Here is a 14,126-nt window from a genome sequence, read left to right as displayed (position 1 = left end):
TAATAAAAAAGAATTGCCTCTCTCATTATCTTGTAGTTTTAGTTTCTTTTACTCCTTCCAGTAGAGAATGGCTGGTTTATGCTAATTTGGGAGGAGATACAAGCAGCCTCAAAACACCAGCTGCAGGCCCATATTCAGACTGGTGCCGGCATACTAGGACAGCCTCTTTGTTTTCCTTACTTTATCCAGGCACTGTCTTCGCTAATCAGATAATGTCCTTGCTCCACCCCGAGTCTGCTTCCAGACCCCTCTGGCAATAATCAGATGGTGCCTGGATGGTCACAGCTGATATTCAGCAGTACTATCTCCTGCCCAGTGAAATAATTTTGAATATATACCTCCACCCATTTAGCAATGATATTCAGCTGCAAAATGGATAATTTTTTAGTTTAGTCTAGGCTAGCTCAATTGTAGACCTACACGGTGCACTGCCTGGCTAATATGTAACCCCTGGGGGTAAAAAAAAAAAGAAAAGATTTTCAGTTGTGCTGAAAATGGCGCACGCTGGGGGTGGCATTACTGCTGGCATCCATGTTAGGCTGGTGGTAGAGCCCCCAAGTGACGACCCTCAAAAAGGCGGTAAATAAATCTTAATAAATAAATGGGGCAATTCTATAAGCCAGGGGCGTAGCCAGACACCCAATTTTGGGTGAGCCTGGGCCCAAGATGGTGGGCAGAAGAACTCCACTCTGTCCCACAAGTGATTTGGTCTCTCCCTCTCTCGCCTGCATGCCATATGGTCTCTCAAACACCTCCCTTCCCCCCTACCTTTTAAATAGCAGATTTTCACTGGCAGCAAGCAGCAAATAATGCACTTCTCATGTTGGCTCCACAGCGTTCCCTTTGAAGCAACTTCCTGTTTCCACATAGGTGGGAATACATCAGAGAGAAGGCTGGTATGCAGGAAGGATAGGAATTTTCGGCTGGTGGGGCTTGGGAATCCCTGCCAGACGTTTCATAGTTGTGCTGCTACTGGGTGGGCCAGAGCCCAAAATAGGTGGGCCTGGGCCCACCCAGGCCCACCCTTGGCTATGCCACTGCTATAAGCTGGTACCTAGAGGTATATGCCACTTATGTGCATTGAAGGTGCCATTAATCGACAGTTAGGCATCTACGTCCACTAGGCATTATTCAATAAGGCAGCACCTATGTGCCATGGAGCGGCATAATCGAACTGGGGGCGCCCATCTCTAAGGACGGCCCCATAAAGGGGCAGGGCAACCCGTATTATTGAAACAAGATGGACGTCCATCTTTCGTTTCGATAATACGGTCGAGGCCGGCCAAATCTCAACATTTAAGTCGACCTAAATGTTGAGATCGCCGACCTTAGAGGTGGCCAACCTCGGTATTCGCCTATAATAGAAACTGAGGACGGCCATCTCAAAAACGTCTAACTCCAAGCCCTTTGGTCGTGGGAGGAGCCAACATTCGTAGTGCACTGGCCCCTTCTCATGTGCCAGGACACCAACCGGGCACCCTAGGGGGCACTTCAGTGGACTTCACAAATTGATCCCAGGTGCATATAGCTCCCTTACCTTGGGTGTTGAGACCCCCCCAAACCACCCCAAAACCCACTCCCCACAACTGTACACCACTACCATAGCCCTTAAAGGGTAATGGGGCACCTATATGTGGGTACAGTGGGTTTCAGGTGGGTTTTAGAGGGCTCCCATTTACCACCACAAGTGTAACAGGTAGGGGGGGATGGGCCTGGGTCCGCCTGCCTGAAGTGCACTGCAGTACCTCCTAAAACTGCTCCAGGGACCTGCATACTGCTGTGATGGAGCTGGGTATGACATTTGAGGCTGGCACAGAGGCTGGAAAAAATGTTTTTTTAATTAGTTTTTTTGGGTGGGAGGGGGTTGGTGACCACTGGGGAAGTAAGGGGAGGTCATCCCCGATTCCCTCCAGTGGTCATCTGGTCAGTTCGGGCACCTTTTCAAGGCTTGGTCGTGAACAAAAAGGGACCAAGTCAGCCAAATGCTTGTCAGGGACGCCCTTCTTTTTTCCATTATCTGCCGAGGACGGCCATCTGTTAACCCGTCCCGACTTCTGTACACTGCCGACACCCCCCCCCCCCCCCGTGAACTTTGGCAGTCCCTGCGACGGAAAGCAGTTGAGTTCGGCCAAAATCGGCTTTCGATTATGCCGATTTGGCCGGCCCTGAGAGAAGGACGCCCATCTCCCGATTTGTGTCAGAAGATGGGTGCCCTTCTCTTTCGAAAATGAGCTGGATAGTGCCTAACTGCAAGGGGGCGTGCAAGTGGGCTATGTGTGCAAGTGGGCCTCTGTGTGCCTCTCGTTTTCTGACTTGGGGTATGGGCAAACCCTGGGCGTTCTTTCCATGTATGCACATAACCCCAGGTTCTTTATAGCGCTCCTAGAGGTCTGAACTGAAATCTAGTCATATTCTAGTCATATTCTAGATGCATAACAACGTGCATAACTTAGTTGGCTTAACAAGCAGCCAAGAATGCACCCTGGGGGGGGGGCTTGGTGCGTCGGGGAGGGGGGTGTCATTGCACCGGGGGGGGGGGGGTGTCGTGCTGCACCCTGGGGGGACGGATGCTGCTGCACCCAGGGGGGGGGGGGGGGGGCGTGCACAGCAGCGATCCGCCCCGGGTGGCAGCCGACCTAGGATCGCCACTGCCAACATGGTCAATCTAACGCTTGATGTATGAAAAACGTTCTGTTGCAAAAGACATTAAAGAAGAGGAAATACCGTAGGTAAGTTAAATTACAATGATCACAAGAATCAAGGAAACAGGACTCTCTCTTAACGTTAGATGCTTGGGAATGAATTCTTCGCTAAAGACTTTTGGAAGATGAAAAGATCTGGTATAAAGTTCGGCACATTGTACTGCCATAACATTTGGCAGTGCTCTGCTGCACCTTCACCTTCAAAGATCAGGCAAGCAAGCTTGAGAAATCTTTACCTCTGGGAAGAAGGTTTTGAGGGCAAAATGTTTGTAGTCAAGGAAGGGAATCGTACCAGAGGTATCCACCACATCTAACTTATCCATCTGTAGTTCAGCAAAACCTAGAACAAAAAGCCCACACACATAAAAAACACACACAATCACAGGTGAAACAAGAGTTCACTAACATTTCAATGACAAAGTGCTAAGCACATACCCCATAGGATTCATATAAAGTGAATTTGATTCCACTACTTCATGACTCAAGGTGTGAACCTGAGCAGTTAACTAAGTACAGAAGTACAGAAGTGTTGCCATATTGGGACAGACTGAAGGTCCATCAAGTCCAGTTTCCTGTTTCCAACAGTGGCCAACCCAAGTCACAAGTACCTGGTAAGATCCCAAAACAGTACAATACATTTTATGCTGCTTATCCCAGAAAGAAGCAGTGGATTTTCCCAAGACCATTTTAATAATGGCTTATGGACTTTTCTTTTAGGAAGCTAGCCAAACCTTTTTTCAGTGGTGTTCCTAGGGTGGCTGACGCCCGGGGCGGATCGCTGATGCACCCCCCCAGGTGCAGCGTGCCCCCGGAGAAAGGACGCACCTCCCCCCCCGGTGAAAGGACACCCCCCCGGGTGCATTTTTACCTGCTGGGGGGGGGGGGGTGCCGCGCGCCTGTCTGCTTCGCTCGTTCCGTGCTCCCTCTGCCCCGGAACAGGAAGTAACCTGTTCCGGGGCAGAGGGAGCACGAAACAAGTGGAGCAGACAGGTGCGCGGCACCCCCCCCCCCCCAGCAGCGTGCACCCGGGGCGGACCGCCCCCACCTTGGTACACCACTGCCTTTTTTAAACCCCACTAAGCTAACTGCTTTTACCACATTCTCTGGCAACGAATTCCAGAGTTTAATTACACGTTGAGTGCTAATAATTCTAAGTGTTACAGAGGGGGTATAAGTCTAAGCGTTATGGAGTGTGTGTGTGTGTGTGTGCGCGCACACAGGTGAAAACATTTTATCTGGGCTAGCTCCTTGTGACTCTGGGCAAGTCACTTAACCCTCCATTCCACTAGGTATATAATGTTTTATGTATAGGTATATATTATGTAAACCACTTTGATTGTAATCCCATTCCTTTTCCTTTCCCCTATTTTAGGTTATCTATTGGTCTATAGAACTGCCTTTGCACTTCTTTCTGTACAAAACCTACCCACGCGTATTTCTTTGCGAATCTCGCATTCCAGCATCTCAAGATGTTCGCTCAGTTTGTGGCTTAATTGTTGTGATTTGTGTCTGGTTATCAGAATGGCAACTGTAAAACAAACAGGTTGTGAAAAATCACCAAATGCGGAACTACAGAAAAACAGTCAGCTGCAACTATGAGTCATTTATAAAGTGCAAGATACAGGCAGCGCTGTACTGACACCTATAAGAGACACTCAAAGAACAAAGACAAGACATAAGAACATAAGAGTAGCCATACTGGATCAGACCAATGGTCCATGTAGCCCAGTGTCCTGTTTTCCAAACAGTGGCCAAGCCAGGTCACAAGTACCTGGTGGAAACCCAAATTGTGGCAACATTCCATGTAGAACCCCCAAAGAATAGCAAGATTCCGGAATCCTAAAGAGTGACAAGATTCTGTGCAGGAACTCAAAGAGTAGCAACATTCCATGTAGAACCCCAAAGAATAGCAAGATTCCGGAATCCTAAAGAGTGACAAGATTCCATGCAGAATCTGAAAGAGTAGCAACATTCCATATTACAAATCCCAGGCCAAGCAGTTGCTTCCCATGTCTGTCTCAATAGCAGACTATGGACTTTCCCTCCAGGAATTTATCCAACCCTTTTTTAAACCCAGATACACTAATCGCTGTTATACAACAGGAACTTTGCTACAGAAAATGGTAGAAAATAGACTAACTGAGAAAGCCAACATAAGGAGAAGCAAAGCCTAAGTTTTAAAAGCAGGCTCAAAAACATGAGTTTAAGGCAGGATTTAAATATAGCAAGAGACGAGGCAATGGGCACATAAGCATATTACAGTGCTATGTAACTAAATAGTAAGGGCCTGTGATAAGGAAGGTAAACATGACCATAGACAGAAGCAGCCAACCCCAGAACTACCATACCCAGAATCCCTTTGGAGACTGAAAGAGAGGGGTGGACCCAATAACATGGAAGGAACCTCTACGGTAGCATTAGCAGGAATGGGCGTAACTCCAGGAAATGTGGGCCAGTTACTCCAGCTACCAGCAGAGGGAGCAGCAGTCAAGAAGCCCAATTTCCGTGGTTGCAAAATCAATATATAATTCCTCCCAGCTGTGAGGAGGAGAGGGCAGATCTCATGAAAGCTCTCAGAAGTGTGGGAGAGGAGAAAGTCTGTGAAGAGCTAACTGAACCTATGGAGTACGTGGAGGAGGAAAAGGACCCGCCTCCAGAACTTCCCTGCTTAGAGGAGCAAGCCAGCATGGACTGGGAAGTTACAAAAGCCAACCTTTCCAGCACTTAAAGGCAGTTGTGGGAAGCCACAGGAATTTGTTACTGTGGAGTGGGAGGTGAACTGCCAGCCCTGCTTGCTGCAGGGCTGCTGGAGTCCTACAGGAGGAAAGGTGATGTGCTCATGGTCGTTTTTTTTTTTACTTGAGCTTTTGAACTGAGCTTAAGTCGTTGAACTGAACTTTACTTAAGTTTGTGAGCTGAACTTTAATTGAACTTTTGAACTGAGGGGGGGAGGGTTGGGGTTCGATTATGTTTTGTGGAACTGGGTCTGCATTAAAACCTTTTGTTTAAAACTGAGTCCGGATTAAGGTGTGGTGCTGCACCAGAACCCTGTGCCCTGAACTGGGCTTTTGGTTACAACCCCAAAACAGAAGCGGAGAACCCCTTTACAGGCCCGTGGCGATCAGCGTTTTGCTGACTGCTGGTGGCTTTATCCCCGAATATGCAATTCTGAATCACTTCCAGGCTCTGGCATTGAATATCCAGGCATACACGGCTGATCAAAACGTTGCCAGTTAATTGCGATATTCAGCATTTAACCAGCTAAGATGAACTGCATAGCGAGAGGACTTGAGTGTTCCAGCGTCATAATCTGTTCATAAAGAATCAGCAGTAAGCTGAATGGCACGACAGTCTAATTATAAATTAGTTTACAGCATTATATGTATTATCAAAAGACTAGCTAGAAAATCCATACATCCATACTCCTGAGGAAGGCCATTTTTGACCGAAACACGACTCATGTCGAGTCCTGAATGTTTTATAAAGCTTTCATATATTGGATATTATCTGCTGATCAGTCTTTTTAACCTTGCTGTGTTTGGCTTGTTTGTGAGGCTGCCGGGGTCCCTGTTCTTCGGCTAACAAATTAAAACAATTAAAGTTAAGCGAGAAAAATGAAAAGAACGCCAAAAGAAAACAGGAAAGGAAAAGATCAGCCAACAAAGAAACAATCGTACGTATTTAACGGAAAGCAAAAGGAGGTTAGACACACGTGAGTAAGCTGTTGGGACATTCAGACCACCATGAAGCTCCGAGCCCTTACGACGGAGATTTAAAAGCTCTGTCAAAACAATAAGTAGTATAGGATTTCACCCTGAAGCATTAGAATGCCTGACAGGGGGTGCCCAGTTACGGAATGACCCCCTAGAATTTTATATAACCAAAATAACTATGGCTTAAACAAACTGGATACCTATGTATTTTGCAAAATAAGTTGATATCAACAGAGGAATAATCTGTAACAGGAAAGAATTAGTAAAGAAAATCTACCTACCTATCATCACAATGAGCAAAATTGGGATCACAATGAGAAAGTATAAATAGGTAGCAGATGAGGATGGGTTCAAGGTGCCAGTAAAATTTCCTAATATGACCTTTAAAAAACACAAACATGTGTTAGTGGAGTTTAAACATATTACTCAGTACCCCAGCCTCAATCTTCTAAAGCCCAAAGTCTGCATAGTTATGTCTATTTAATCTTGATATACCGCTTTTGCCGACAGGCAGATCAAAGCGGTTTACAAATAAAACAAATGAATGTAGAAAAGAATGCCAAAAGTTTAACAGGAAAGAACCATTCAGATATTTTTATTAGTTAACTTTAATCACCAAAAGGTGTGCAAGTAATTTACAACACAGGAATTCTAAAGACAAGTTTCCAATAATGAATGCATTTTAGGCTTCCTGGACATTTAGGGGGGGTCATTGACGTAATACATGCAGCGTAAGAAAATTAAGCTTTCTCGGGCCAATCCTCCTAAAGAAGTTGTTTGACAGGTCCAGGCTGTCAAGAAGACCAGGCTGGAGGTCCCCCCTCTCCGCACGCAAGAGGCTGGAGGTCTGGTGGACCTCCAGCCTCCCTAAACTCCCCGGACAAGTTTTCTTGGTGGCCCAGTGGGCTACCCTGCATCCCCTGGACACAGGGGGCTGGAGGTCCATTGGAAAAAGGGATTGAAGCCCTGCCCAGTGCATCCCAGGATGCACCGGGCAGAGCAGAGCACCGCCATTTTGAAAGCGGTGCCCCAGGAAGAGGGAGTTTTATTCCCTTCTCCACTTCTAAAAGTACAGGGGGTACTTGGGGGGGCACTAGACCACCAGGGTGACTGGGGGCAGGGGGGGGAAGGGTTGCCCACTGGGCCACCGGGAAACATTTTTTGGTGTTGGGGTGGGGTTAGGGGGGCTGGAGGCCCACCAGACCTCCAGCCCCCTGTGCCCGGGGGGGGGGGGGGGGGGGAGGGAGTGGGAGGCCTGTAAGCATGAAATGTTTGCTGGAAAGGGTTCTCCATTCCTCCCCAATGCTCTAGAATCCCTAATGCCAGTTCTGAGCTGGTGTAGGGTTTGACGCAGGAGCAGTGCCAATGTTTGAAGCGCTGCCTGCTGAGCACTGGGGAGGAATAGGTAATGCCCTGTTTTGTATGTATTTTCATGCTACTTGCAGTCAGAGCCTTACGTCCTGCACCGTGCATGTAGCCCCGTGCAGGACGTAAGGCGTCAGAAACAGATGACCACACAACGAAGGCGCCGGAGTCGACTGGCGCTGAAGAAGACTCTTCGACTGGCGGGGATTGGGGACCCCCGCCAGCAAACAAGGTACCTGATACGGCGGCGGGGCAGGCGGGCGGCGGTGGGGTCCAAGGTGGTGGGTGGGGGGAGGCAGCTAAACAGTGCCCCCCCACTTCGGGCTCTGGCTCCCCCTCCTGCCGAGGTCTGGCTATGCCCCCAGCTCAAGGTGAGTTACATTCAGGTAGGGTGGATATTTCTCTGTCCCAGGAGGGCTCACAATCTAAGTTTGTACCTGAGGCAATGGAGGGTTAAGTGACTTGCCCAAGATCACAAGGAGCAGCAGTGGGATTTGAACCGGCCACCTCTGGATTGCAAGACCGGTGCTCTAACCACTTGGCCACTCCTTAATGTCTAATGATGCTTACTCACTGCAAAATGTTGCCTTACTTACAGTTATTGTCACACTCGATTTGTCAATCTTTTCATTTGCAGTCTTATTTGCTTTACAATGGATCGTAATGTCTTCAAGGTTTTCAATAATATTAGCAACCTCACATGGGTAACGCTTGTCTTTATGGGAGATAGAAATATTAAGTTCGCCTGGAGTAATATTCAACTGGTCTTTTTCTTTCTGTAGAAACAAAAGTAGGAAGTAAGAATGACAGGGGCATAATTTGATCACGAACTCACTCCACAGAGTTTAAGCTTTTGATTTACCGTTAATGTTAATCCCAGTACCGAGTCAACATCTGTGTGCAGCTCAAATTTAGTGAATTTGGGATCAGGAAGATACCGTAAGGCTGAACAATCTTTGTGATGCCCTCCCATCTTTAATCTCAGGTTTAATATCTGGTTTGGTTTTGCACTGCTGTGATAAGGTGACAGAAAATGGCGGTGCGTCTGATTTCCAGGGAACACGGAGATCTAGAACAGAATGGCAAACGATTAATCGCAAATCCTATATACAGGACTAGATTCAGTAAATGGTGCCCAAATTTGGGTGTCAAAACCAAAAACCAAACCCAGTAGCACTGAGTACTATTCTATAAATGGTACTCTTGAGTCGATCGTTGTTTACAGAATAACGCTTATGCTGGAATCTGTGCCCAATTTTGAGCACAAGGATTTACACCAACTGAAACCTGGAGTAGATCCTCACTCCAAAATTAGGCGTGGATCTCCCGTATTCTATAATGCTGCGGGCTTCTGTATTAAACATCCCTGACCTGCCCATCCCCCTCCTATGGCCATGCCCCCTTTTCAGTTGCATGCTTAAACATTTATGTGTGCATCTTTAAAGAATAGCGCCTAATGAGACGCATGGGTAGCTTCAAATTGTTGCCAATTAGTGCCAATAATTAATTGTTAGTGCCTAATTATTGGCTCTAATCGAATCAGTCAATTATTTGGTGCGCACAAATTAGGCATTTACTTGTACATGTCAGCCATTTTGCAAACCTGCACTGTGAATGATGCTCACTAAAAGCAGAGTTCACAGTTTCCAGGAAAGAACATTCCAGAAAGAGAGTACATATGCTGAAAATGTCCATAACCATGTTACCTCTTTCTTAGCAACCGAAACCAACATGTGTGTCATGGACTTAAGGTTGGGTTGGTCGAAGGGAAGAATAAGGTCAATAAGACTCCATTACACATGTACTCATGACCTCCTATCGTTTAACCAGTTTTTAACCTACAGTCAAAGGTCAAAGGTCAAAGTTTATGGGTCAAAGCTTGGAGGTTATGGGTCAAATGTCCAAGGCCATGGGCCATTTATAAGGTCAAATGCCAAGGGTTGGGTGTTGAAGGTCAGTCAGGTGTTAAAGGTCAAACATCACGGGATCAAAAGGTCTGGGGTTATTGGCTAAAAATCGGTATAATCGAAAGCCGATTTTGGACGTCCCCAACTGCTTTCCGTCGCAGGGATGGCCAAAGTTCAAGGGGGTGTATCGGAGGCGTAGTGAAGGCGGGACTAGGGTATACCTAACACAAGGACGTCCTCGACCCATAATCGAAAGAAACAAGGATGTCCCTGACGAACACTTAGACAACTTTACCTGGTCATGTTTTTCTTACGACCAAGGCACAAAAAGGTCCCGAAATGACCAGATGGCCACCGGAGAGAATCGAGGATAACTTCCCCTTACTCCCCCAGTGGTCACTAACCCCCTCCCACCCTCAAACAACATCTTTCAAAATATTGATTGCCAGCCTCAGATGTCATACTCAGGTCCATGACAGCAGTATGCAGGTCCCTGGAGCAGTTTTAGTGGGTGCAGTGCACTTCAGGCAGGCGGACCCAGGCCCATCCCCCCCACCTGTTACGTTTGTGGAGAAAACAGCGAGCCCTCCAAAACCCACCAGAAACCCACTGTACCCACATCTAGGTGCCCCCCTTCACCCATAAGGGCTATGGTGGTGGTGTACAGTTGTGGGGAGTGGATTTTGGGAGACTCAGCACACAAGGTAAGGGAGCTATGTTCCTGGGAGCAATTTAGGAAGACCACTGCAGTGCCCCCTAGGGTGCCCGGTTGATGTCCTGGCATGTCAGGGGGACCAGTGCACTACAAATGCTGGCTCCTCCCTCGGCCAAATGGCTTGCATTTGGTCGTTTCTGAGATGTACGTTCATGGTTTCCATTATCGGCAAAAATCAGAATCGACCAAGTCTAGGGACGACCATCTTTAAGGATGACCAAATTTCAGGATTTGGGCGTCTCTGACCGTATTATCGAAATGAAAGATGGATGTCCATTTTGTTTCAAAAATATGGGTTTCCACGCCCCTGGATGGGGACATTTTGCGAGGACGTCCAAATCGAAACGAGGACGTCCCTTTCGATTATGCCCCTCCACACAACCTACTTCCATTTATGTCATTTGTCCTTGACATTTTGTCAGTTGTTAAATTGCCTTTATAGAATGTAAGTCCACATTTTTGTGCCTAACTTGAGGATCAAAAGCCTTTAAGTGGCACTGCTAAGTACAAACTTTGAAAATAGAAAGATAAGAAAGAATCAGAATTGTTGTAAAATATGAAACCAGTGACAAAAATGTGTATTTGTTAGTGAATTGCAGCCAGGACCCCCAGCTGGCAACAGATCAGGCAAGAAACAGGTCAGACTCAAAGTTGGAAGGAAAGTTAACTCCAGTAGTTGCAGTGGGGAGGGGGGGGGGGGAAGGGGGAGGCCTTTAGGGACATTTTCGACCGTGGACGCCCATCTCCGAGGACTGCGCTGCGAAGGGGTGGAGCCAGCCATCTTTTTTTTCGATAATGGAAACCGAAGCCGGCCATCTCAAAAACGAATAAATCCAAGGCATTTGGTTGTGGGAGGGGCTAGGATTCGTAGTGCACTGGTCCCCCTCACATGCCAGGGCACCAACCGGGCACCCTAGGGGGCACTACAGTGGACTTTGCGAATTGGTCCCAGGTACATAGCTCCCTTACCTTGTGTGCTGAGCCCCCCAAAACCCACTCCCCACAACTATACACCACTACCATAGCCCTAAGGGGTGAAGGGGGGTACCTACATGTGGGTACAGTGGGTTTTGAAGGGCTCCCATTTTCTACCACAAGTGTAACAGGTAGGGAGGGATGGGCCTGGGTCCACCTGCCTGAAGTGCACTGCACCCACTAAAACTGCTCCAGGGACCTGTATACTGCTGCAATGGACCTGAGTATGACATTTGAGGCTGGCATAGAGGCTGGCAAAAAAAGTTTTTAAAGTTGTTTTTTTGAGGGTGGGAGGGGATTAGTGACTACTGGGGGAGTCAGGGGAGGTGATCCCAGATTCCCTCAGGTGGTCATCTGGTCAGTTCGGGCACTTTTTTGGGACTTGGACCTGAAAAAAAAAGGACCAAATAAAGTGGACCAAATTCTCACCAGGGACGCCCTTCTTTTTTTCCATTATCGGCCGAGGGCGCCCATCTGTTAAGCACGCCCCAGCACGCCCCTGTCCCACCTTCGCTACCCTTCCGACATGCCCCCTTGAGGTTTGGCCGGCTCCGCGACAGACTGCAGTTGAGGCCGGCCAAAATTGGCTTTCGATTATGCCGATTTCGCTGACCTTAAGAGATGGCCGGCCATCTCCTGATTTGTGTCGGAAGATGGCCGGCCTTCTCTTTCGAAAATAAGCTGGCTTATGTGCTAGTTGACCCAGGGGCCTACAAACTTGTGATCTGTCTCTGCCTTTTAGGTGACCTAAGGGTAGGTGTATTTGGGAAAGGAGTTTAGGCAGAGCTTGGGGAAGTCCCAAAGTACATGCATAGGTTATGAAATACATGTACTGTATGGTGTAAAGATACATGGCCACACTTTAGCTGTGATTTAGGCTGACTTTGTGATACTATTTTATACAGATACAAGTGCTCTTCTCAACCTTGGTGACCTATTAAGAAATTGTCCTCTTAAACAATACACATTGTTTCCTGAAGAGACTGTGTATTAAGTTGAGCGCTAAGCTTAACTCATGTAGGGCCAACTGTCCCCCAACTGGTTCTCATTTGCAAAAAAGCTGGTGGTATCTCTAACAGGATTTACATTTGTTTTATCAAAGCACTTTTAATTTTTTCAGAACGGTTTTAAAATTGTTTTTCTGGACTTCATAGAAAATCACACTAATAAAATGACTCACTTCACTACATGGGGCACGAAATCTTTTCCTAAGTGTCTATGTGGAAAGCGCAATTCCCCACTTGAGCCACGGATGTGGTTAAACATCATTGCCTTCTTTACAAGAAGAAGGTTCATTTGCAAGACGCACTCGATTATTGTATAAAATACATTCTGGACTTACCTCGCTTCCACTCTCCTCATAAATAGTTACATCATCAATAAGGTCCACGTTCTTACCGATTATAGTTATGTTTCGACCAGCACTATGAAAAGAAAATATTTTTCAACTTACAGAAGACTTGAATTGTGCCCCGCTGTCATGAAAAGTTCCTTTATTTCTTCTACTGTTGTGAATTTACTGATTTGTCCATTTCAGCATTTATCTAACAAGAAATTATTTTCTGAAGCTTTCTAGTCAGTATTTCAGTGGCGTAGCCACAGGTGGGCCTGGGTGGGCCAGGGCCCACCTGCTTAGGGTTCAAGCCCACCCAACAGTAGCATATGTTTAGTGGTAGCTGGTGGAGATCCCAAGCTCTATCAGCTGAAGACTTCCCTTTGATGGTAAGCCAAGGTGGAAAGAAGTGTTTTCTCGCCAGATGAGATATTTTTTTGGTGGTGGTGATGGTGAAGAACACTTATTGCCCACCCACTTCTTGCCTAGGCCCACCCAGAATCTGTTGTCTGGCTACACCCCTGACTCAGCTGGTGACAGTCTGTGTTTTTTTAAGTGCTGATCGCTGCTGCTTAAATTAGACCCAGATAATCAATGCCAAGCACTGACATTGAATATCCGGGCATGACTAGCCAGGAGCTAACCATATGACACTTATCTGGGTCCTGGGTGAATATCAGCCAGAACCTGTTTAAGGGCCCCTTTTACAAAGGTGCATTAGCAAATGTAACCCACACTAAATTCTAAGATGCCCATAGGAATATAATGAGCATCTTAGTGTTTAGCGCACGCTAATTTTTAGCACGCGATAAATCCGCTAGTGCACCTTTGTAAAAGGGGCCCTATGAGTGTCCGTCACTAATGTGACAGATCCTCCACTCCCCAATCTCCCCACTCTGATTCCAAAATACTGAAGCCAGAGTCCAGACTGCAGTAGCCACACCCGAGTCTCACGGCGTCAGGCATACAGGGGAGCTGCTGGAAGATGTCTTCAGTATTTACAGTTAGATGCTGGCTTCAGTATTCATGGAAGAATGCTGATTGCAGCACTGCTGGGTATGAGATTCTTATCCCGGTAGCACTGAGATAAGTGAAAAGTTTGCTTTTGATTACTTTGATAACTTACAAGTGTTTTTTTTTTTGTATTTTGCAATAATGAGCGCTAATTGGCAATAATTACAATTTACATGCTAAGCGTATTCTGTAATGCAGTGTGTCTAACTTCTAACACGCGCAGGCAAAAAGAGGTATAGTTATGGGCGGGGAAATGGGCGTTTGGTGGGTGTTCTGAAATTTATGCGCATAGTTATAGACTATGGCCCAGTGCGCCTAAATCTATGCGTGCAGTTTTAGGCACTGAGACATCAACTAAGCATATTCTACATATCAGGCCTAAATCTAGGCGCTGCTTATTGA

At 46.9% G+C, this 14,126-nt stretch overlaps 1 protein-coding gene across 1 annotated transcript in view; it reads right to left on the bottom strand.

The window, feature by feature from the left end:
* PLXNC1 (plexin C1) overlaps positions 1-14,126 on the bottom strand; it is a gene marked incomplete in the record, with an annotated part of 120,265 nt that overhangs the window by 46,078 nt on the left and 60,061 nt on the right. Inside the window, 6 exon segments of the mRNA XM_030214674.1 lie at positions 2,939-3,042; positions 4,129-4,230; positions 6,697-6,796; positions 8,377-8,556; positions 8,643-8,849; positions 12,720-12,801. Of these exon segments, the coding sequence (XP_030070534.1) occupies positions 2,939-3,042; positions 4,129-4,230; positions 6,697-6,796; positions 8,377-8,556; positions 8,643-8,849; positions 12,720-12,801 (775 nt within the window).

Source organism: Microcaecilia unicolor, chromosome 9 (assembly GCF_901765095.1).
Source record: "Microcaecilia unicolor chromosome 9, aMicUni1.1, whole genome shotgun sequence".
NCBI classification, from domain to species: domain Eukaryota; kingdom Metazoa; phylum Chordata; class Amphibia; order Gymnophiona; family Siphonopidae; genus Microcaecilia; species Microcaecilia unicolor.
This window is presented reverse-complemented; position numbering and strand designations above follow the sequence as displayed.